At 45.1% G+C, this 25,799-nt stretch overlaps 1 protein-coding gene across 1 annotated transcript; it reads right to left on the reverse strand.

Annotated features, from left to right (window-relative positions):
* Positions 1-647: 647 nt before the first annotated feature.
* On the reverse strand, positions 648-25,750 carry LARS1 (leucyl-tRNA synthetase 1). Its single transcript, XM_009091573.4, has 32 exons — positions 25,479-25,750; positions 24,518-24,636; positions 22,955-23,042; positions 22,267-22,347; positions 21,696-21,836; positions 20,733-20,894; positions 19,953-20,065; positions 19,487-19,550; positions 18,881-18,948; positions 18,308-18,533; positions 17,132-17,219; positions 16,965-17,041; positions 16,259-16,312; positions 15,445-15,585; positions 14,640-14,717; positions 13,680-13,765; positions 13,524-13,589; positions 13,348-13,430; positions 12,589-12,727; positions 10,994-11,206; positions 10,091-10,148; positions 9,289-9,352; positions 8,506-8,689; positions 8,199-8,289; positions 7,223-7,363; positions 6,571-6,711; positions 6,375-6,485; positions 5,427-5,537; positions 3,302-3,406; positions 2,137-2,232; positions 1,620-1,752; positions 648-963 (listed from the first exon to the last, which is right to left on the reverse strand). Exons 1-32 carry the CDS (start codon positions 25,482-25,484, stop codon positions 758-760), a joined length of 3,534 nt encoding a protein of 1,177 aa, XP_009089821.1. The 5' UTR covers positions 25,485-25,750; the 3' UTR covers positions 648-757.
* Between the last annotated feature and the right edge of the window lie 49 nt (positions 25,751-25,799).

The raw sequence follows: 25,799 nt of genomic DNA on the forward strand, positions 1-25,799 counted from the left end.
CACTGGGGGGTGCACTGGGGAAAATGGGGCTCAGGAAAGATTTGGCACCCACTGTGTGAGACACCAGCCTGTGGGAGCTGCTGTGGCACTATTAAAACTTTTTGCATGAAAGCATGTTTATTTTCACTTTCTTATTCCAGGTTTGCCTGCTGGGAACAGCTGGGAAGGGGAAGGGGTGACCTGGGCGAGGGGGTCACCTGCCTGTGGGTATGAAATGGAATAAAAGCATCCTGAGGCAGTACCCAGGAGAGAACAAACAATGATGAGACCCTAGACATCCAGTGTGTCAGAAGGACTTTGAGGCAGCACAGGTGACATCATCCTGGTCCTTGCCTTGTGTCACACCTGTTCCCACCTGCCAGGGCCACCCCTCTCCCCCAGCCAGGCAGCACCAGGCTCTTCAGGTAAAGCCTTGGGCTGGATCAGCCTTGGAGGGAGCTGAATGCAGCTGAGAAGCAGCACAGCTCCCTGGAGCAAGGGTGGAATCCTAAGCATGGCATTCAGCTTTGTTCCTGAAGAGCCTGCCCACAGCTGGAAAAGAAGGGTCTCCAGGGTAACTGCTTCTTTTCAAGAGAAGCCAAAGTACCAGAGGAAAATAATTTTATCAAATCCCTGTTTAAAAGAGATGGGGCAACTCACACGTGAACTCGGGTTGGTTTGGGTGGGCTTTATTTTTTTACAGAAGAAATTCTCCCCTTTGTTTCACACAAATGCTTCCAAGTCCCTCCATGAGCCTTCTCACTGGATACACGGCAGCTCAATGAACCAGGTACACAATTGTGTCCCCAATGTCCCTTGTCAGGCCGTTCTCAGTGACACAGACGTGCCTCTGGGCCAGGTCAATGTGGAAGATGGCTTGCTCCAGGATTGGAGTTTTCCCTGCTTCCTCTTTGCCAAGCACTGGAACACGGCGGGGCCCAAGCACGGGATCATCAAACCTCATCAGCTTCACTTTGGAGAGATCTGCACAGAGAGAGCAGCAGGTCAGGCCATGGCAGCTGAGCACAGGCACAGCACCCACAGGGTTAATAACCACAGCACTGCTGAACCCTTGGAACTTCCACACCTGCTCCAAGGAAATACATTCTCATGGGAATAACTGCCACGCTAAGGTTCACACCAGTACAACATTGTCCTTCAGGGGTCACACAGTGAGGTACCAAGAGAAATGGGGATAAACCACACAGAAACACCAGCTCCTAATACCACATTCCAAACACTGAATTTGCTTTATCTGGCTCAGGACAGGTCTGAGTAACTGAACAGTTATTCCTCATTTTCTGAGCAATGAACTGCAGAGACTGGGAGGAAGAGGAGGGTGAGAGTTGATTTCAATACAATTGCCTATCAAAAGGCAGACTAATAAGACTGCTAAGCAGACCAAGAAGCCTGGGACCCTCCAGCTAAGGCTTCCTTCCAGCCCTGTGCCCCACAGCACACTGACACCTCCTGGCAAGGCAGGGGGGGAGTCCCAGTTTCACCTCACTCATTCCTAAAACGCCAGCCAGGAGCTGGCAGTGACTCCCCTCCCTGCACACACGGGGCACGTCCCACGTCCTGTCACACCCTGTGTGTGCCCCCTCAGCAGCTGGCACAGCTGTACCCTGGACTGGGGCTACCTTTGATCCCCCTGTCCATCTTCATCAGGCGCCTGATGATGGTCTCTCTGTTGTCCCCTTGCCTGATGTCCATTTTTGTGGAGAAGTGGCCGTTGGAGGGCTGAGGGTTCACCAGAAACACGGACACACCAGGCTGTGAGGAACAACACAGACCTTAGAGGAGAACCCCTGCATGTGATCCCTCAGGAGAAACATGAGACTGAACCAAACAAACATCTGCTGTTCATGAATCTTCCAGAGGGATAAAATCCCTTTAGAACCTTCCTGGCCATGCTGGATACCAGCACTGCCCCAACTCGAAAATGCAGCCCAAAGGGTAACAACTGTTTAAGACATATTTAGGGAAATCCATGACATTTTTACTTTGAGACTTAGAAATATTCATACATGATAAACATTCATGTCTGATCAAAGTTTTTAAATGGCATATTTAAAAAAACCCAGACAAAAGTAAAGTTTCAATTTAAGTTTTTTAATTGAGTTTTCAGACTTTCAGTATCTGAATTTCTGATATTACCTCAGTTCTGAATACAGAAAATGGTTTTCCAGGACAGCAGTCTTCTTTGATTTTATCTTCTGCTTCAGAAGCAAACTTCACCTCAATGTGATCCAGCTGTAAAAGAAAAAATGGGGGAGGAGGGAATAAGCAGGAGTTCAATGGCTTTAGAGGGAACAGCAGAGGTTACAGCCCCATCAAACAGCTGTTCACGTAGGAAAGGGGAAAGCAAACCTGCACTGCCAAATGAAACAAAAGCACAACTGAACCCACAACATCCTGTTGGCAAGGTACCTCTGAGGGTCACCTACTCCCTGGGTGAGGTGCCCAAGACCCCAGTGTCAGTCTCTGAGGACAGTGACCCCCAGAGACCCCCCAGCCCCTCTGGCTGCTCCCAGCAGAGTATTCCTGTTCTGAGGACACACTGCTCCCTCCCCCATGGCAGGGGCTTTGAAGATTTACAGATAGTTTAAGCTGCTGCTCGCTCTCAGCTTTGCTCTGACATAGGACAAGCCCAATAAAGTCACACTTGTTTCCTACTGCACAGGTTACATCTAGCTCTACAATCTATTTAGTTTCTAATTCTTAAAAGCCAGTTGCTTTTGATTCTGGCCTTTGGTGTTGAGGTTGTTTGGCTTTGTTTGTTCTGGGTTTTTTAACACCATGTGCCTGAGCTGACCCCTCATTACCATGTTCCTATTAAACTGAATTCTGCTCATCATATGCAGCAGCACCAGGCAGGATGCCTTTTACACAGCACAGTGTGAAAGCCCTGCCCAGAGCCTGCTCCTTGCTGAGGGAAGTCTGCTGCAGCCAGCATGCCAGTGTAGGTGCCCAAGGACTGACTGGTCTTGCTAATGCTCTTCTCATTTCTTCAGCTGGAAACGTGAGATACAGACTGGCTGAGAGAAAAATGTATCCTCAAATTGTCACTGTCACAGCTGCATCCTGTACTGCAGTGAAAACCAGCCCTGGTTTCTGGGACCGTGTTTGTAGTGCACGCCCACCCCTGTACCTCATGCCAACACGGAACAGATCCATGTGCATCTCTTTGACAAATGGAGACAAAGCTGATAAAAAACTGTAACCTGAGCAAGGCACACCCAGAAGTTAATGTAAAGAGGCTTAGAGCCTTAGGGAAGGCTGCTGCTCCAGCTATCCCAATAAATGCCAAGTCTGTACCAACCTCCAGGGAATTTGTCAAATAGACAATGTTCTCCATGAGCACTGCACGCTCATCAAACTCCAGCTCAAGATCAAGAACACGAGAACCATTTTTCTCCAAGTTTTCCTGGGGGGGGAGGGAAAAAGTATTAAAACCCTCTAAAGGCTGCAAGTAAAATGATGCTTCAAAATGGCAAACTATCCACATTAGTCATGAAAAGAATAGGCTTGTAAATCCAAGAGCTCTCTGCTGGCACAACATTAACATTGGAGCAATAATTTTCTTGTAACAGGGCTTCTTCTTCTACAGGGAGCTGGTGACACTGATGGGAGGAGTAAGAGCAATTAGAACACATTTTTAATATAGAATTGAAAAGGTGTTTGACATTCACAGTTATTTAAATCCCTACTTAATGTGCAGGTTGAGAATTCACAAAATCAGTCAGCATTTCAGTGGTATTTCACAGCAGGAAACTCAGGCTTATGACCCAGTTTAAAATAAAGGACGAGCCCACAACACCTGGACGTGCTCACAGCGAGTTCTCTGCAGGGAAATAACAACCACTTTGTACAAGAACATAAAAGTAACTTAATTAGTCCAGAAAGCCAGCAGCAACAGTCACAAGAGACACAGTATTAAAGGCAGTATAAAAACCACACGATTTTTTTTTTTTTTTTAACTAAAACAGAACTTCCTCTTTGGAGCTTAATCTGTCCCTGCCTGGCTCTCACATGCTGAGCCAGCTGTCTCCTTTGAAGCTCTGCTTTGTCAGCCTCAGCATGGTTGTGGTTTCCTGGTTTCCTCATCAGTTTAATGTGAAAGATTCCCTTTTAACAAGGAACTGCTTCCCTTTGTAAAATCACAGAGGTGCTCCTACATTTCAGCCCTCCTCTGATGAGTAGGAAGCACAAGCAGAGATGCTCCTTGTACCCTGGAATTGATGAATAATTGGTTTCAGAGATAGACACTACTCAGGGGAGTCTGAGCTCAGGTGTTTCCATGTCTCTGTGGGAAATAGGCTGCTGCTCTTTGGAAGCAAAAAGATGGATTTGAGGTAAGCCTCAGCTCCTTCCCCACTTGCCCCAGGATCACTCACTGCTGCCAAATTACAGACACCAAAATACAGCAATGTTTCAGCCCTAACTCCTAGGACTGAGAGCTTGTCTGACCTTTCCCAGCTGGAGCAGTGGATCTAACACATCCCTACTGTTCTTACAAACTTCGACAGGAAGCTCCAGAACTGCTCTGTGCTCTCTGCTCCTCTGAAGGCTTCCAAGCTCCCATGAAAAGGAACAATCAGAACAATCCCACGGAGACAGCAAAGAACAGCTCCACTCCACATGACAGAGCGTACAAAGAGAAGTAATTACTATGTGCATTTCAAAAATCAAGCTAAAGCTTAAGGACAAAAAGTAATTTTTTTTCTCTCATTAAGATTTTTTTCCATTACTAACCCTTCTCAATTTCTACAGATCATGAAAAGTCATTAAAAGGTTTTAAATTATTCACTGCAACCCCCACCCCTCATTTTTTTTTTTTAATTTTTTGATTATTTGCTTCTTGTCTCTCCCTAGTTGTTGTATTGAATTTTCATGTGCAACAGCAAGCACAAGAAAGTTTCTTTGAAGAAATGGAAGCCAGGATTTTCATAGGCTTGCATGACTCAGGGAAAATAATGGACTATCAGCATATTACGTGATAAACGTTAGGAATTACACACAAAATTGATAATTCCATTCAAGGTTCAGAACAGCCTGTTGTTTCCTCCCTTACACATACTGCAATCAATCAACTCTTGGCCTTCTTCTCAGCCTCCAGTTTGTATGTCTCCAAAGCAACACTTGACTCAGGTCAGCATGAAAACTGGAGAAGTCAAGTAGGATTCATTTCAAATACAGAGGGATCCAGGTATGTTTGAAGTACAGATTGCATCACCCCCAAAGCACAGAAAGCACCAAGCCTCAACCAGATGCAGAGCTCACCTGGGCTAATTCACACAGAGACATTTTTATTATGTAGTTCTTCTACATCTCTAGAAGATGTTTATAAACAAACCCTTGAAGATGCCAAATTAGCAGAGGGTAAGGGGGAGACATTGCATTCACAAAAGCCTTTCCTGAACCAGAACTGTCCCTCTGACACTTACCTTAACCATGGCAACAAAAGGCATCACCTTCTTCATATACTTCTTCAGCTCTGGCAAGGTGTTCAGCTCACTGGCAATCACTTTATTATCTGGCAGCTGACCTCCACTGGCCTAAAACAGGCATGAACAAGCATTAAGGAGAACAGCTATCATGAAAAACTTGCCTTCCAATATCATGTACCTTTCCTGCTTTTTCCCATAAATAACAGCAAGGTTTGTCAGCATCATTGATTCCACAGATAGTTTTCTCATTCTTCTGAAACCCAAACAGCATTTAACACTAATACAGGAAAAAAGCCTACACAATGCCCAAAGATGATCACCCCCAAGAACAAATCCCATATGAGGAATTCCACAAATTCCACAAGCTGGAATAGTCAGGACTCCTGAATCTATCAGCTACAACCCTGGCTGGTCCAAGCTGAGGATGGTCCATTGGGATCCCAAAAGCCACTCTCAGCAGCTTTCCCATGTCAGAAGCATAGACCCTTCTATTTTCTTAATATATTTCTTCTTATGACTGATTTATTCCATTTCAGCTATTTCTTGTGACACTGCTGAGTGGTACACACTTACTCAAGGACTAGAACAAAGCTTCTAAGCCCACTTGCAGATTAAGGCAGCAGTAGTCTGTCAGTCAACCATTTTTCCTCAAAAACATACTTGTAAAGAATATTTAAAAGCTAACCACTTACAATTGGAAGAAACAACAGAGCACAGGCATGTTTTTTACTCAGATTGTCAAAACCAATGAAATGCAACTGTCAAATTAATGACAGTCCTTGGGACATTTTCATTAAGCATTAAAATTTACTGGACAGTTGTAAAAGCATAAAGAAAATCAATCTACTGAAATAATTTGGTAACAAGGTACAGCCTATAAACTTTCCACAGATGAGCCCCCAAACAGCTGGCAAGCAGCTGGAGGGCAGAGGAGGGGTCGAGCACCTGGAAGTGCCTGCGCAGGACAGACAGGGTGGTGTGCTGCCAGGGTGGGTAGCTCTTTGCCACGTAGATGGTACAGTGAGAAGGCTTCTGGGAAGGCTCTTTTGTACTTTTCTGAGGAAATTAAAAAAAAAAAATCAGGAAGGAGTCCCTAGCAATAGAGCATTATCACACATGCACACAAGCAGAGCAGCCTCACCTTTCCCTTGGCAGGGGCCATGTAGCTCTTGAGGCGCAGGCGGAGGTCGTGAGCTGCCTCCATCAGGTACTGAGAGGAGCGAATCAGCACCTCATCCACGGGCCCTGCTGCTGGCCACGAGGCCCTCATGATGGAGTCAGCCTTGGGGCAGAGACAGGAGTGCACTGAGGGAGCACACCTTAGCTGGTGGGCTTCCAACCATTACAGCTTGATTGGAAAAGAGAGTTTAGCCAGTTTGGACTCAGTGAGCACCGACCCAAAGCAACCCAAAGGAGGGGGCACACAGACAAGAAGCACTGCGAGTGTGTTCAGGACCACCATGTGTCTATGGAATGCCATCTAAAAGCTGGGAGCTTAAAAAACATCAAAACTTTATGCAGAAGTGTAAGACTATTGCATTCTCACACTAAATTTTAGATCGCCTCTTTGTAAGCAGACAACGATAGTGACTGATATAAATGTTGCACATATCATCACAGCTACAGGCCAGCTCCCTGCAGTCACTGTCCCAGGGACAATGAGCCAGTTTGACTTCTTGGATTCTGACACATCTTTTCTACTTGTACTCAAACATCTGTAAGCCTGACATGGCTGTTACTGAAATCCATAAAAGCTCAGACGTGAATCAACGACAGAACTGAAACATCAGTACCTTCCCCAGCAGGGACCAGATGTGCTCACACAGGTGGGGGCAGATGGGAGCCAGCAGCAGAGTCTGCACCTCGATGAACTGGAACACCAGCTCCCTGTGCATGCCCTCGATGGCCAGCTCCCGGTACTTGTCTTTGGCTGCCTGGAACAACAGCACAGCCATCAGCCCTCTGCTGCCAGGCACAAACACCAGAGCCACACACACACACCTGCAGGCTCCAACATGCCTTCAGAACGTGAGCAGCTTGTCATCATCCATTACTGAGCTCTAGGAACTGTATTTTCCTGAAGCACCCACATGTGCATCTGCCAGTCGGCCATTGGACTTTTTGCATTTATGTGGTACTTTAAAGAACTGTTTATTGGCACAAACATAAAGACAAAAACATCCACAGCTGTGTATCAGGTGCTGTCATCCCAAATAACTTACATACAGATACTAATAAGAACCAAGAAAAAAGCAATGAATATGATCTATCATTACATATAATTCAGCCTATTTAACCCTACTCCTGAGTATCTCAAAGCAGCCACATGAAGGAGTGTGTGTAATTCATTAAATGGAGCAGCATGGCTCTGCAGACACTCTGGAGACATGGTTTATGGAGGATATCAAAAAGCACTATGCTTCCAAACAATTTTGTTGATGCATTATCTGGATTTCTTATGAAGAGTCCTTCATCACAAAAGATATAAAGAAAGGCTACACTCTTTTTAATAGTGTCTTTTTTAAAGCAGCTTCTTGCTCGTATTAGATATCAGGACTATTTTGCAGACTTGCATTTGCTTTCCTCTGGACCTTTGTAAATTGACACAAGCAAACCTCTACAATTCCACATTTATTCCCTAGAAGTACTCTTGTTTCTTGACACAATTCTGATTCCAACTCAGCTGTATGATTTAGGATCAGAGACAGAAGGATTAAAAGAAATCCACTAAGTAACAAATACCAGGTGTCATTTTCTTACATCTCCTACCTGAAACTCAAAGAAGCCAGTTTTCAGAGCTTCCTTAAACATCATCTTCTCATAATTTTGGTCTGTCTTCATTATGCCTGCATTCATCTCACTAGGGAGGGAAGGGAAGTGACAATATCAATACCACATAGTCTGCTCCACGTAATGGCAGTTGTAAAACTGTCACCAATGCAGCCAAACCCCATAACCTATTCTGGAATGAGCTCTGTTCTATGGAATTCATTAATTTTTAGAAAAAATAACTACAGGATTACTCCTTGAAAGGAAGAACCTGGTCCAAACTGTATTATTAACTTTTGTACCACACCTGGCAAAGACTCTATCATTGAAGGTGCTGGCTGGGCCACTCCTCAGGCTGTCTCTGTTTGCAATCATCTCCTTCACCCACTCCACCCACGTGTAGAGACGAAGAATACCAGCATCTGCCATGGCTTCCACAAAGTTGGCATCTTCAACAGTGTCTCCAGCATCAGCCAAGGCCAAACGCATGCCTGAAGAAAAGGGGATCAGCTGCCAGGGCTGGGTGCCACCAGCTGGCCAATATCCATGGAGTGCAGTGCCTCCTGCACCTGTGACAGCTCACCTCAGCTGGAGTTAAAAATGCAAAGCCAGGTCACAAACTGCCTGGCCAGCCAGAGATGCCTCAAAGGAGGCACTTCCCCTGGGAGAGGAACACTGCCCTCCTTGGGAGGGGACCAGACAGACACCAGAACCAGGAGACCAGCATGGTCCCTGCCCCAAACACAGGAGCATGTGAGGGGCATGGCACACGTGGATGCACAGGGCACAAATATGTACACACCCCATGCACACCAACAGCATGTCCTGTGCTCTGATCTCTTCAGGGAATGCAGAGAGCTCAAGCAGGCTGCTCCCAGAGAGCTCAGCCCCAGGAGCAGCTCCTGGCTGAACCAGGTGTGCTAACACACATCCCAATCTTCCATGTGGAGTTCAGCTTTTCAACAAGAACAGGTGGTAAGTGGCAGATTTATTGCCATTCAATACTCCAATAAACTTCTTTGAGAGCAAAACACTAATTTTAGTCATTTTGGCATAACTGACAATCAGATGCAGGTCAGAACACACTCACCATCTGCAGAAAACTTGTCAACAGCTTGAGTGAGGGTGAGGAAGTTGCCTGTCGATTTAGACATCTGAAAGAAAGATAAGAGTGTTTTCTCACACATCCCCTGTGTTGGTGGATAAGCAAGACAGACCCAGCAAGGGTTTGGGCAAACAATTTTCTCATGAATCACAGCAAAAAGCACTTTGGTTAATCTGAATGAGATCTCACAGCAAGATCTCAAGCAGACTGAACTCTGCACGCACTCAGCGACAAAATATAATCCCAGAAATTCCCTAAATTAAACTTAAATACTACTTAGAAAATGGCAGCTTCAGATCACCAAGTATTGATTTTTCAAGAAGAACTCCACTAGGGTTTATTTTGGGGTTTTTTGATTCATATCAGACAGTCTCCAAGGCCTAATTCCTGGGTTCAGGCACTTTTAATTCAATTCAGCGTCAGAACTTGCACATATTAGCAAGGCATTGCCCCAGACTTTTTCCTCTCACCACACCTACTCCAATGCTCTAAAAAGATAAACTTTACTTAAATAAATAAATATTCTATACTACCCTAAAACTTAACAGAAATCTTCACTGAACTCCACTAAATTGGTGAAACCACACAAGAGCTGACTTAACAGAAAGTGCTACATAGAATCACAGGCAAGGAAGGTCTTTACCTCTAATGAATGAAGAACTGGAGGGGAACTAATGAAGAAATGTCACTATTTCCCCTGCTTACATCCCAAGAAGAGGTTTCCAGTCTGGCTAGCAAATGGCTATTGTGACAACACAACAGCCTGTCACCCAGAACCTCGCCGTACCTTCTCGGAATTGAGGAGCAGATGTCCATTGGCTCTCACAGCTACTGGCCATTTTTCCCTGTTCAAAGGCAAGATACAAATCTTTTGGCCAAGTAAATACATTTTCTCTTTTTAAAAATAGGAACAAACATTTTATATTCCAGTTTGAGATGAACGCCTTGAGTGGAATCTTCAAAAAATACCTAAGGGTTGTCTTAAATATATTAAGGAGTGTCTCTGAAGATGAAAAGAACTGCAGTATAAAGGCTAAGGATTATCACTGCTGAAACGCAGGGCAGGGAGCAGTGCACCTGCAATTACAGCTCATTTACGTCACCCTCCTCTGTTCAGATATTTTTAATTTAAAGGCCAGTGATTGGCACTGCCCAAGAGCACACAATAGTGCTGGGTCCACATTTCTACCCACGAAGGAAGGAGATATTAAATTATCCACAATCACCTTCACTACACATCAGAAACACACTTTTCCCATATACAGTTTTATACAACCCCTAAACCAAAATTCAAGGGAATGCTAACAGTATCTTCACCATAAAAGCATCATGCAATGGGCAAAGATTCTCAACAGTCCTGCACAGCCCATGGGAGTATATATGTCTCTTTTAACCATCCTTGAAAAGGAATTAAGGAGATTTAATAATAATTCCAAATAAACTTCAGTGCAGGAATGCAACTCAACACTGGGAAATCCATAGGAGGAGATAATGCAGAAAAAAACAGGGGAAATAATGGTAAAAACTGTTTCCATTTCAATCACTTCTGTTATAGACAACTGTATTAAAGCTGCAATATGAAAGAATACATTTTCAACACAATTCTAAATGTTGTACAGTCCAAAGGCCATTAGCAAATGTAACAGAACTGCAAATTCTCCAGCTTTACCTGCCTCACATCCCAACTCACCTTTGCTCTGACCACATGGCCACATGATTGTAGAGGTAGTAGGACAGGTGATTTGGAACAAGATCTTTGCCAGAAACTCTAAGATCCACAGGATACCAAAATTCAAACTCCTCCTTCAGCTTATCCAACTTTTCTTTGGGAATTTCAGTTTTAGGGAATGGAGCTGTCTTGAAGAAGATGTAATCCCAAACCTCTTTGCTCATTTGATGCGCCCTGCACAGAATCAGTCCCACATTGCACAGTCAGTAAAAGCTCCTCACATTCTAGCACTTTCTGTAAGGCAGCTGGTTCCATTCTCACAGCACAGTCCACCTGACAGCAAACACAGAGTGCCCAGGGCCTTTACCTGAGTTCAGGTAATAGCTCTGTGCTATGCAGAGAGGAAAAGCATTCTGGACCCCAAATATTTCCAGTACACATTAAAAAAACACCTCAGATGGTGGTCTGTACTACCAGTCCAGAATAAATCCTACAGGCACAGTTTGCTGCTTTGGTTCTGGCAGTTCTTGTTCCATGCTTTAAATTCCTGTGCTGTGACTGGGCTTGTGTTTGGTGGCAAATTCATTGTAACTGAAGGTGACTGAAAGGATGGGAAATAAATCCCCTTTTCCTTAACACCACAGAGCAAGTATCAGTGAAAAGCATTTTCCAAGGCTGCTAGATGTTATCTACTTGCATAGGAGAACAGTCTAATTGTACATGCTTAATGACATCAAATCTGTAATTCAGGGACCAGGATGCTCACTTCAAAGCCTGTTTCTAGACACGACTAGCTCCTGCATAGCTTCTCTGTAATTAGAGAGGTTTGAGCCCAAATGACAGCCTTGCCCAGTCTCAGAGGTATTTCTGTCTGTAGGAATCAGGATCTTTACTTTGGAAATGGCTTTCAGATTAGTTATAACAAAGTAGGAAAAGTTTCCATTCCAATATGTAAACTACTCCAGAAATTAGTCCATAAACCACACAGAATTAGAGCAGATGATTCAAGGCACAATCTGAAGTGCTTTTTCAACTCCAGACTGAGCTGTACTACCTCGTCCCTCTGACCCCTATCACCACACTTCAAAAGCCACTCCAACCAAGAGGTCAAATGCCTCCTCCTCCCCCTTGCTCTGAAGACTTCCACAGACAAGTTGTGGATAAAAGATGGTTCTGAGCTTCCAGGAGAGTGACAGTGACAAAAACCAAGAGCTAAGTCCTATTCCCTCTGTACACTGGAGCCTAAAATTTATTGTGGTGCACAGCAGTCTCAGCAAGCAGACACCTAGCACCCAACAGCCTGCCAAGGCCCATTTCAAGGCAAGTCAAACAAGTATTGAAAAAGGTGATTCACTCTCCACACAGTTCTTTCAAAGGTGCTTTCAGAAGTACTTTTCCACTCTCTCTCTTCCTCTCACTGCTTGTCACACTCCTCTCTTTCCTTACTGCCCCTTTGCAAACCTGTTCTAACTCAGCTCATGGCAGGTTAACTTTAAAAAAGACTTTTTACACACAAAAGCAAAGACTCGCCCTCCTTGGCAAATCTTTCTGCAGAGCAATTCAGGTGATAAGCACACCTAATCACACAAGAGAACTTAATGGTTTGCTCTCCTTACCTGATGCCCAGAGGAGACTCTCCTTGGCCCCTGAGGTTCCCCCCCTGCAGCAGGTGAGCCACAGTGTAATAGGCCATGTAGATGGTGGAGTCAGAGAGAGACTCAATCAGCCACTGCTCATCCCAGGGTAAGCGGGTCCCTGCAGGGGAAGGCTGTGTCAGGCACCCAGCACCACCCTGACCCCCACACACAGCAGCTGATGGTCATTTCCAGTGGAACACATACACACACACATATATATTAGTACTCATGCTGATAGGTTTAAAAAATATCTGGTTTAAAAATTAAACTATGCATTTGAAAATTTTACTCAAGGGCAAACAGTTGCTGATGTTCAACCTATTTCCTGACACAGCTCAGCTCAAGAACATCTGCTGTGGGTTACAGTGCACATCTAGCAGCTGGCCCATGTCAGGCTACACAAGATGAAGGCTAATCAGGATTTGAGGAGAAAACTCAAGAAATGGTATAAGCTCCCTTGTCTGAGGTCCCTTCCACATCAATGGCCCAGGCCATTGAAACCAGAAAGGTACTAAGATGCTGCACAGACCACCTGTAGTAGTGCAAATATTACCAGCCCCATGCACTTCCAACAAAGCACCCTTTCTCCGGGATGCTGGGCCAAGATACAAGTTGGACAATGTTGTTCCCACACTTCCCCATACCACTGGGGATGTCACATAGCACCTAAGCCTTCCAAACAAAACCAGGAGTACTATCCTTACAAAGAACCAACCGAGAAAGGAATGTTTTGCCTACCTAAGCCATAGGTCCTGGAGCACGCATGCTCTTGTAGCCAACCTAAGGTAGCTTCAAAATTTCTCCTAGTCTCTTCACAGAACCTGCAAAAAAGAAGCTCTTACTGCCTTCAGCCCTCCCAGACTCCACCAAGAGCAGCAAAGTCACTCTCCTTTACAGCCACATTCAAAACTCACGTCTCCAGATGTTGCAAGCACTCTGACGTCTGTTTCTTCCAGCTTGCTTCACCATAATCTAAATACCTACAGTCAGGAGAGGTTTATTGTAATAAAGCAATCGAGAAGTAGTGGACAATTGGAGAAACTTTATAACTGCAGCTCTGTTTCACTCACCACTGGTCACAAAGGGCCACGACACACTCATCAGCAGATCTCGATATAACTTGTTTCTCGGGTTCCATATAAATCATGGCTTCGCCCTAAGAGTTGAAAGGGCAATGAAAGCTGAGATTTAAGGACTTAGCATAGTATTGAAAATCCTGACAACTTACTAAAAAGCATCCCCTCCATTCTAATTTGGTTTATAGCATTTCCTGCACAGCTCTCACCACTGCCCAAGCTCTCTGCCTCAGTATTCCCTCTGGTAAAATGAGGCAAGGCTTGACTCTGTACTTCTCTAAGGTACCAGCTCACAGCATTTTGTACGGAATGCAGGAGGAAAAGGAGGACATAGGCACAAAATATTTCCCACTGACTATGCCCCCTGACTGAACAGCTCCTAGGAAACTCTGGAGGACAGAGGGAGGGGCAAAGGCAAAGGAAAATGGGATGCTGAGCTTCAAATCTACTGCACACATCAGGGGTGCTGATGCATTATAACCTGGACATAACAGTGCCACAACAATACGGGAATGATGACTAAATGCCTGAAGCCTCCTCTCGCTCCCAATCCTCATCAGGGAGTCTCATTAGAGGGATGCCACAGTCATTGTTTGTTTACTGCTGTTTTCTGAAACAGGAGCCCAGCAAGGGGGCATTTGCACATCACACATCTCCTTCACTGGCTCGAAAGAGACTTGACAGCCCAGGTCCTACACTTCCAGCATTCTCCCAGCTATGCTAAAGAATAAATTGGACCACCAGAACATGTCCTGGAGAGTGACAGAATAAGGCAGAGAACAAGAGAACTCTAATGAAGCTGCTCAAGCCAAGAACACCAGGTCCCTCCCTCTGCAGTGACCCAAAGCACCCTGAGGGCTGCCAAACCACACCAGGGGTTTCTCTGGTGACTCAGCCCTGTGAAAAGGACAAAGCAGACAGCTCAGAAGCAGCTGTGTGCACAATGTCACTTACCTTATCCAACATCAGCTTCTGAATGTGTTTTTTGACATCCTGAACTTTTTGTCCTTTGAATTCATCCACCAACATCACCTGCAAAGATGGGTCACAGGAGATAATTTTTTTCAAAATTTAGCAAGACATAGGTGCCATAGGTGTTCAAATCAATATAAGGAAGCAGCAGGTGCTGCAATCTTTGACATGCAAAAATAAGAGTACAGGTATTAAGTTTCTTTCAGTGATCTTTACCCAAAAACAGTTTGTACACATGTCAGCATCCACATCGATGACAGACTGCAAAGAGTCAGAAATAAAAACTACTGCTTGCTTACAAAAGAACAGCAGAGAAATACACATGGTAAGCTACTGAGGTGAAGACAGGTGAAAAAAAGAAAACAAAACAAACACCAAAAAACACAAAAACAACAAAAAAATCCAAAAACAAACCAAAAAACCCTGCAAATAATAACACCTTCTCATTTCATATCAGTTTCCCTATCTATACTTGCAACAAAATGGATCAGCTCCCCAGAAGGTCCAGAAGGTGATCACTTAGTTCAGAAACCAGGTTACAATGCTCAGGGAACACAGGAATGTGTGAGTGGAAACTTTCTCCAATTCTACATCACTCCTCCAACTGCAGACCCTTACTGCAGGAAGAGTCTAAATGAAAAGTCCTTTGGGACTTTTTTGGGAAAAAAGGACACTTGTCCCTCTTTCTTGAAATTTTTCTTTTTTTTTTTTAAATTCTTTACCTGACTTTTTTTTCTCCTAGTAGAACTCACCAAGAAACCACTTACCAAAATCTTGTATTACTTACTCCCTCATAGAATCCTTTCAGGTACACTCTCTCCTTGGCCTCTGCAAGCTTGTCTCTGTCATTCTGGCTCTGGATTTTGAGCTCATCACAGACAAACGGAGCACAAAGGCTGCCATAACCTGGGATTTCAATGATGGGCACCTGAGAATTAACAGAGGGCTGTCAAACCCTACTGCAGCCCAGTACTCACTCCACACAGTCACAGCATCCAACACAAGTTACACAGGGCTTACAACAGATTGCTGCAATTGCACTCATGGCCCAGAAGTTCTGGCAGCCCCCAGGGAGGCTCCTGAGCTGCCCAGGTGTGTCCCATGACATGGCACCATACGGAGCTGTGCCAAGACTGGAGCTGGCCTGTGGAACCAAGGGTGCTGCAGAATTCTGGGATGGCTTTACCTGTAACCTGCATTTTCTAATGAAAACTGCCTCTTCCTCAAGGCTGTGCTAACATTGAGGGACTTCAGCTTTTTGCATTGAACAGACATCCTCCTAATCAGGCCACAGGGGCATGAAATGTTCACCAGCCAACAGGTTATCAGGATAATGATGCATTCCATTTCCCAAAACAATAACTCCTATAAAATTGATACTTTCCTTTCTCTCTGAAGTATAGCATAGAACAACAAATCTTGGTTGCAACCCTTAACAGACCAAATGTTGCAACTACGGGAAAGTATGAAAACTTTCTGTTTTCAGCTGAGAAGGACTTTAAACAGAAACTCTGGAAGAGGTGGCACAGCTCCTGGGTCGTTTCTCATCAGGGAGCATAACGTCCTGTGTGCTGTAGATGGACACGTCTGGGTGCACTCACCGGCTCGAATGGCAGGACCATTTCATCTCTGATGCCATACTTCACCCTCAAAGCCTTGAGAGTTGGAAGAAAAAAAAGCAATAGATAGAAGTCTTCTAGATGTAAAGGTTTTATCCATTCATAGTGGGGTTTTTTTACATAATGTTTTATTACAAATCAGACAAAGCCACTTCCCTGCCTTCTCACCATTTCTGACACCTGAGCTCAATTCCCCGTCTCATTTCCAGGTGATTCTTTGCCATAATTGTCTATTTTTTTTAAATTTAAAAATTTATATTTTTCTACCCTGAAATAAGTGGGCAAAAATTCAATAGCCAGGGATAGCTGCTCAGCTGCTGAGGTACTCCTGCAGTTAGTAACAACCCCTTTCAGTCTCATTTGAAATTCATAGAGAATCTTAATCTCATTTTTGGAAGTCATTTCCACAACAGGAATTCATTTTTGTTTCACTGGTGCTCTTCTCTACCTTAACATGCAGCACAAGTTACATGATTCTCACCCAAAACTCAGACCTGAAGTCTGAAAAAAAAACCCCATCTGTCCTAGCCCAGTTGATTTAAACTTCATTTATTTTTAACTGCTTTGATTTCAAGTTAGAGATGGCAAAATGTCAGTTAAAGCAAGTTTCATTTTACTCACTGGATATTCACCTTTGACCCTTTTCACTACGGAGAGGAAACAAAAACAATTAAGTTAACAGACTGACCTGCTTCTTTTTCAAGTCTCTCAGGGCTGCAAAGTCATCTGGAGAGTCAGAGGGAACACTTGTCACCACTCCAGTTCCTTGGCAAAGGAAAAAATAAACAGATGAAAGGATTAGTCCTCACACACTGAATGCCAGTGCCCATCCAACAGGCTCTGCTGCAGAATTACCTTTATCCTCCTTGATGGTGAGCATGGGCAGGGCATATATGACCTTGTAGGTGGTGAGGGGTGCTGAAAGTGCAGCACCAAGAATCTCCTGAGCAGGACAAAGGAACAGCATTACAGTAAATCAGGAGCTTTCAGCCTAGTAGAGTAAGCTCTCCTGGCTGATATTCTTCAAATTTTCTGTAAATTTTCCTGACACATGACAAACAAATTAAATACATTTTATATACAGATGGACAAGGAGGAAGTACGTATGAAAATGTGTGGTACTATTTGAGACAGGACATAGGTTATATATTGGTAAAAAAGTCAAATACCAAATACTAAGAAATTTAAACTACAAATGTGTTGAATTGGGAAAGCATAGGAAGCAGAAGGACAGTTTGCTTCCAAGTATCTGAAGCACAACAGCACCGAGGCAGAAGTGGCTTAGGAAGCCAGTGTCAAAAGTGACATTAAACAAAGAAAGCATATTGTCAAGATATTCACACACTGACAGGAAGCAGTCAAGATGTAGCAGCTGTCTTCTACCTCACTAATTTGCTTGAATTTACATCATGTCTACTAACAAAGGGGAAAAAACCCACATATTTTTTATTTCATTCTTCAGAGCAAGATCAAGAAAGATGGTGACAAGTTGTAGTGAATGGAGATGAAGGGACGCAAACAGCTGAAGGTGCTTTGTATCAGGATGAATAAACACCACTGACGACACTTGCATACAGCACACAAGTTAAGGACAGCAAACCCTAAAACCACTGACATTCACTACTCAGCTAAGAAAGCTTCATTCACACAGATGTACTGGAAATGTCAGTACCAACAAAAGCCTTTTCCACATAATCCTTTCTAGCTATTGCTTTTCCCCCTCCCTTTCCATTTAATCTTCCCAGCAAACAGAAAAGCATTACTTAACACTATCCTTTCACCACATCATGCTGAGGGAATAGGAACGCATCTGTCCCCACCTAAGTGCCCCAAATTATTCTCCCAGCAGCAGCTCTGGCTTGTCTGCCAAGGAAGCTGCCTGCTGCTTGCATTGTTTGTCACTAAAGATTTCAGTCACTCCAAAATTTCTGTAATCCCTCCTGTATTTTCTTTGCAGTCAGAATTCCACCATCCCGTTTGTAAGGCCCAGGGGAGCAGCGGAGCCTGGCCTGCAGGCTGCAGGGTGCTCACCTCTCCCATCAGCTCCTTGACCACGGGCAGGACGCCGCTGTCCCTGGTGAAGCCCTGGTAGGACATGTTGCGGGCGGCGCGCTGCGTGCAGATGAAGATGTCCCCGCTGCCCGTCTCAAAGCCGATGTACTTCATGTCCGGGCGCAGCCAGCAGTTGGTCTGCCCAAACATGGTCTCTGGCCTGAGCGTGGCAGCCACCAGGAAGATGTTTTTCCCTCTCAAGCCACTGGGGGGAAAAAGTACTGGATAAGTTGCCAAAATAAATCATCATGGCTCGTACAGAACAGGCTTTTAAACTAACATCAACTGCCAAGCAACGTTTCCCGAGACAGAAGTGGGTCATTCGTTCATTGGGGGTTTTCCATTTTCTTTCCTTTTTTTAAAAAAAATTCCATCTCGAGGTCCACACAGACACAGCAAATAGAGCAAGTCAAAATTCTGACCAGGTCTTTGAAGTGATGGAAATAACCAGGTGAAATTAAATTCTGCACTAGGCAAAACAGATTGTGTAATTCAATGGTCAGTTCTGGTCAGCAGATAGAGCCCATCTGCCACTAAAAAGTCAAGACTTACCTCAATTTTGCAGGGTAAGGATCCAATACCTTCATTTTTATCAGCGTGTATTCTTGAGGCCCAACACCCTACAATTCCCAAAAACAATGCAACAATCAATAAATGAAGTCACTTGAGCAGGAAAGAAAACAAATCCTATTCTGTAGGAGCCTAATCCAAACACTGTTTAAGGTACTGATGCTTTCCTCAGAGTAAATCCTACTTCCATTCATACGGAAAGGCTGCTCACTAAAAATGCAGACTGCAGAGAGGTTATGCTAGAGGTGCTCCTGCAGCCAAAAACTTACCAGTCCCAGACACTGTCTCAGCAACATCTAAGTTAACAACAGCTTGTTTATTTAGTTTCAACAGATGACAACACAATGGAGTAATGCTGCTGGCACAGATTGCCAAACAATCACAGAAACCAGCTACAATGGAACTTACTATCCATAGTTCCAGACAAATCTGCTCAAGAGAAGAGTTCATTCAATTTTCACATGTACTGACAGCTGAGAGCCAGTGACTCTGCACATCCAAACTATGTTCTGCTCTAAGATACAACTTCCTTTCCATTTAGTACTTAAGATCACAGGCAATGCATGAAAATTCAAGTTAAAATATTACCTCTCCTGTTTGCCTGTCATGATCCATGCAAGGCTGTCCATCTTTAGGAGAATAAATTGTATATCTAGAAAAACATTTTCATTTAGCAGTGAGTAAAATAGTGTATAGAGCAAGAAGAAAAAAATTATATCTCTCTGGGAAAAAAAGACCTCTCAATGGCATTTTCAAATTTTGTGTGGATTTGTTTCCATCAGTGCCAGTGTTCAGGTTTCACAAGAGCTATCAGAGTTGACCCTTTTTTGCTTGGAGTTGGTACCCATGGGAAAACTAAACCTGGAAGACAAATCTCAAATGCTTTGCTGGCACAACAACTACACTTCACTGCATCAGGCAGAGCACCAGCAAGAAACGATTCTGGTTTCATGTGAGGTAAAAGCATTCTCTAGAGACACATCACAGAGCTCTGTCTCTGGTACTGCTGAGCTTACCCACCCTCCCAAAACCTCAGAGCTGAGTGGCAGCTTACCGTTTGCCAAACTTAATCTTATTTCTTTCCTTCAGTGTAAGGAATTGCCATCGCACAAAGGAATCATAGTAGGGATTGACGTTTGTTGTAATGAAGGAACGCCTCCAGTCCACCTGAAAATGGGCAACAGGCTCCAGTGAGTAAGCACAATCAAGAAATCAAAGGAATCTCATAATACCATAACTATTACCTTACAAATAAAAAGGGCTTTCTCTCAAAAAGATAATGCAAGTACGTATCTCATAAAGGGTGTAAGATTTATACACATCTGTGCCTGCTCTCTGAGCAGAGATCTCAAAGACTTGAGGTCCCTCCACTGACTGAGAAATTTAGAAGTTTTGTAGTAGTTTTAACCAACCATTTGAGCTGCATTTCAGCACTGCCTTGTTTCATCATCTTTATTTCTCTCCATTTTCAAAAATCTGTTGTCAGCAGGACAAGTAGCTTTAGGAAGAAGAATGACGTGATGTCAAATAGAACTATTGTCAATACTGACAACAGACAAGTTATCTCACATGGGAGCCATAGGTCATAATGTCTTTACTGGACTCACCTCCAGTTGTGACCACTGCACAGGGTACAAGCTCTATATGAGAAAGCACTTCATTATCACCCAAGACCATTGAATGTTAAATGACTAATTCCATAAATATCAGAAACATTCCTGGAATTATGCTGGCATTACTCAGAAAATCTCAAGGAGAAGCAGCACGTTCACCAACACAGTAACAATACAGGTATGGCTGCCTGCATAACTGAGGCTGGGACCCCCAGAGTCACCTTCAATCCCATGCTCTTCAGATCCTGGACAGCAAGGGGAGGGAAATAATCCAGCCAGTGCTCAGCTTCAGAAAAACTGACCACTTCTTCATCAGACAGACCCAAAGACTTCATGATCCCCCACTGGTATTTGGAAGAGCCAGTCTTGGCAGCAGCCTTGCTCTGAAAGAACAATTACGAAGAAGCCCACAGTCTTGTCACAAGAGCATTTACCTCTGTTAATGTTATGGTTTCTGATTCCAGATGCACAGGTTAATACTCTTAAATATTCTCACATCCTCCCTCTAACAGTGAGGGTAATTGATTAAAGTTTCCATTCTACACCCTATATTCACAGAGTTTCCATTCTACCATACCTTGTGTTCACTGTTCATTCCCCAACCCTCCTCTTCCCAGCTGCCCCATGCCAATGTCCAAAACACCTGCAGAGGCTCTGCCACAACCACCTGGCAAGGAATTGTTGAGGCCCTGCTCAAACCCATGGGGTTTTGCGCCATGGAAAGGTGGATAGCCTGCACTCCTGTACCAAAACCTTTGCTGCTGTCACTTTGCTCATGGTATTTTCCCAGCTGTTGTCCCTTGACAATCTCCTGTCTCTCCCCAGCAGTGACCCAGGCAAGGTCACACCTTCTGTCCTGCAGAGCAGCCAGAACCCCAAACCCAGCAGCTCCAGTGGGACAATCTCTTGAGCATACATAAACAACACACAGTGCATCTCTAAACTTTTCCCAGACTTGATTCTTTGCCTTGCTTTGGGATACTCCCAAAATCCTAAATCTCATTTAAAAACCTGGTAAGTGAAAATAGTTTGGATGATTTTACTGGGCCTATCTAGACAGCAAAAACAAAAAAAAAAATTGTATCAAGGTTTCTGTGAGCCCAAAGGAGGAAAAGCCTACAATGTGCACACCGAAGTTTTGACAGCACAGCTCTCAGTCCAGGAAGGCTTGGTTTCAACTTTACCTTTTTGCCTTTTGCTTTGTCTTTGATGATAATGTCTTCCTCTTTTTTACCAGAATTTTCTTCCTCTTCCTCCTCCTCATCAGGGAATTCCGGTGGGCAACCATACAACTCCATTTCTCTCTTCAGCTTATCTGCACAAGCCTGAACAGAGTTATTGGGAGTGTGTCAGCCAGGGCACCAGCTGCACCCACAGCCAAGGAGTGGGTTTTACTGATAACATTTTGCATTCCATGCTTTAAACTTTTTTTGGACCTTGCATTAAGATCTAGGAGATCCTGCCACTTCCAGAACACCTTCCAGGGCAGGAAGAGGTTTACTGTAAGGATTTTCTTTCAAAGGAAAACATACAACAGGTAAAATTTAGTTTTCCAGCACTGTGTCTTTTAAAGTGATGTTATAGCTCAAGCACGACACAGGTTTATTACAAATTCAGGTTCCAAACCACACTGTCTCGGTGAGTTTTTAAATAAACTAAGGTCATGCTGGGGATGGACAGTAAACAAGGCTCCGAGCAGCCTTAGGGATAAAAATCCCTCCAGAAACAACCCCCCAGCAACTGCCAAACTCTCACCTTGATGGGCATCCCCGTGCAGTGCAGCCCAAAGGGAAACAGGCAGCTCCTCCCCTTCAGCCTCTGGTACCCGACCGCGAACTGCAGGCAGGGAAAACGGAACAGCTGAGACGGGAACGGCCGGGCTGGGCCAGCACCTGCTCAGACACAGCTGTGACTCCTTCTGCAGCACAGCCACGGCAGCTGACAGAGCTGGGGGCAGCCCTGGCAGGAAGGGGAAGCCGAGTTTGTGTCCAGGCCTGCCCCTGGCACAGGCACGGGCGTGCCAGGCTTCCAGGCTGGCTGCACCAGAGAGCTCCAGGTGCAGAGAGGGCTGCTGTGGAATCCTACCCCAGCACCCAAAACCTGCTCCCACACAGGTCACAGGGCACAGCAACCACCAACAAAAGGGACAGGTCTCTTGTGAAGTTTGAGCTGTTTAGCAGCATCTCCTAAAAATCTCATTTCAAATAACAAACAGGGAAAACACCTGGAGCCCCATCTCATCAAATTAAAAATTACATTAATGGAATTTCTCTTCAGCTAGCAATATACCTACTGAAAATGTAGGGAAAAAGGAAAGTTTGATAAGTAATCACTAAAGCTATAAAGCAATTGACATGGCATCCTACAAGTTCAAAACTGAACTACAGAATCAGCATTTGCTCTAGAATAGTATTTAAAGGTATCAGCAAAGGAGAATTTTTACCTCACATTTAGATAAGGAAAACGTGTGTCCCAGGTGCAGGCGGCCATTCATGTAAGGGTAGGGAAAGGTAACAAAGTACTTCCCTTTGCTGAGAAGAAAGTCAAAGAATTAAAACACATAATTAGCTTTGTAAATGCCCATCAGACAATACACAGCAAACAGGTAACTGGGACGTTCAGCTATTAACAGCCCACAGTGATGTTAAAATATTTTCCTCGCCAGTAACATGAGTATTTGATTTTAAAGAGCTGATACACTAACAGGCTTTATCATCCTAAAAAATAAACACAAAAGAAAAAACCCACAGAGGACTGACATCACACAGAAACAGTGAAACAGATATAGCATGCTCCCAAAGGTAACAAATTCTAATCCTGCTTCTGTAAATTAATTACAGCAAAGGCTTAAAGTAATTTATTTAATCTCTCGCTGTGTGAGTTCAGATTTTAAGAGCATGCTGCAATCAATCCCTAGTTTCACAGGGATATATTGTTGCAGGGTGTTTCAAAGATGTATTACCTTGTTGGAACCTGAGCTCTCAAAGCAGCTAAGAAAATATTGACATTTAGGACACCGAATTTCTACCTCTGCCTTTGTACTCCACTTCACGCTTTGTCCCTCCCCTTCACACACTCCCTCGAGCCATTAACACTTAGGAATAAAGGCCAAGTCATTTGTTTGCCTGCAAAATCTACAGGCAAGTTAAGAACCTGACACCTGTTACACCACTTCAGTTATTATCTTGGTTTAGTCTGACTTTCCCCCACACCAACCATTAATCTCTTAGTGCCAAGGTCACTGCTTTTCCAGCCAGAGACCTTCCACAGGATTAATGCTGCTCCCCCAGACAGCCCTCCACACCTGTGAAGAGCATGGATCTCACAATTCCAAAGGAACTGTGCTTCCAGGCACGCGCCGCACTCCCAGAGGATAAAGTTTCTCAGGGTTTATTATAGGGCAGAAACAAAAGCAGGAGTCCTGTGGTCTTCCCCAGAGTGCAGAGAGCACTCTCTGTGCAAGGCTCTTCCTCCCTGCAGCTCTCTCCATGCCCTGGGGCTGGGGCTGCAGCCAGTGGTGCCCAAGGTGGCTCACGCAGGACCCTGCCTTCCTCCAGGTCCACACGAGGACAAGAGTCTCTCCACAGCAGCACTGCTGTGCTCTGTGAGGCAGAGCAGGACACACCTTCCCTCAAAGTGAAACCTCCCCAGGGTGAGGGCTCAGGCATCCACTGCAGAGCCTCCTCCATGTCAAAGGGTACGAGTCACCAAAGAGAACTGGTTTTCAGCCCACAGAGGGTACTGACACTGCCAGGGAATGAAAAAACTTCTCTCATCCTGCTGGAACTCAGCCACACACGTACCCAGCTTTATGTCATCAGCTATAGAAACGTCAACAGCGTGTGAGCAAGACCCTCCAGCTGAGCCATGAATACTGCTCATTACAAACATGAATACTGCTCATTACAAACATGAATACTGCTCATTACAAACGGGCCACTTTTCCCCCCAGCAGATTTTGAATGAAAAGACATTTCAAGCAGTGGAAAACCGAGTACAACCATACCGCCTCTGGTCCTTCCTGTCTGCAGCATTGATCTCAAACACTCGATCACGCTCCCACTTCTGCTGGACCTCTCTTTCAATCTTCTTCAGGAAATCCACTTTCGCTGTTCCTTTACGCTCCTGCTCAGCAGAGAAAGGAAGAGAAGTCTGGCTGAGCAGGGCTGTAACCCACCACAGACCAGCCCTGCTCTCCTGGGGCAAGGGCAAGCACTGCCCCAGAGCCCTGCAGCAGCTCTGCAAGCCTGACAGAAACTGGAGCCAAGATCTGCAGGGAAAGCACCGACAGCCACTTCCCCCAGCAAGGGGCTCCGCAGGAGCCCGGACACGCACACACACTGGCCACCTTGCCAATAAAGAACGAACTCAGACATGCCTGAACTGGGGAGGTAGAAGAGGATATAAATCATAAGTAAAAGCTCCCATAGAATTCTGATTTTATTCCAGACTCTCCATAAAGCCATTTGATGCATCCCTCTCTTGACGTTCACAGAGTGGGCACAGCACACGCTCTGCCAGGAAGAGGGCAGGTAACAACTCTAACTGCAGCTCACGGAGCTCATCAGGTAAAGCATTCCAAGAGATTTTAATTAAATCAGTGTCCAGTAGCCCTTCCTCTCATTCTTTTATCACATAACATATGGGAAGTATTAAAGGATCTTATTCTTTCACCATATAATACACAGGAATTGTTAAAGGTCACACGCATTAGAGACACACGAATTCTGTACTCATAAAGGTTGAGGATTTAGTTTTTGCCCATGAAAATCAAGACACTCCTAAGACCATTACACCAAAGGGCCGCAGCCGCCGGGCAAAGGCCCCACGTACGCCGCTACGAAACCCTCTTCCCGGAGACCGCGGCGCCGAAGAGTGACCCTGAGGAGAGGGTGAGGAGCCCCAGGGAGCGCCCCGAGCCCCCGCAGAGCCTGCAGCCGGAGCCCCGGCGCGGTTCCCGAACTCACCGCCATATTGTCGCGCCTGACGGGGTCCGCACGGGCCGTGCCAACAGCGGCAGCGCGCGGGGGAGCCCAGGCCGTACCAAGGCAGCTGGCGGGGGGACACCGGGCACTTTTAAGCGTGCAGGGAGGGGAAAGAAGGAGAGCGGCAGGGAGAGAGCGCGGAGCGGTCGCTGCAGGCACTCGTTCCGGCTGGGGAGGGGAGGAATGAGCCCTGTGCGCCGGGCCGAGGTGTGCGCCCGCCGCCACGCTGTCCCTTTAAGAGCACCCCCCCCAAGATGTCTCCGCGGGTTCATGTGCTCGCTCCACCGAACTTGCTGGTTCTCC

This window comes from Serinus canaria, chromosome 13 (assembly GCF_022539315.1).
Source record: "Serinus canaria isolate serCan28SL12 chromosome 13, serCan2020, whole genome shotgun sequence".
Lineage (NCBI taxonomy): Eukaryota > Metazoa > Chordata > Aves > Passeriformes > Fringillidae > Serinus > Serinus canaria.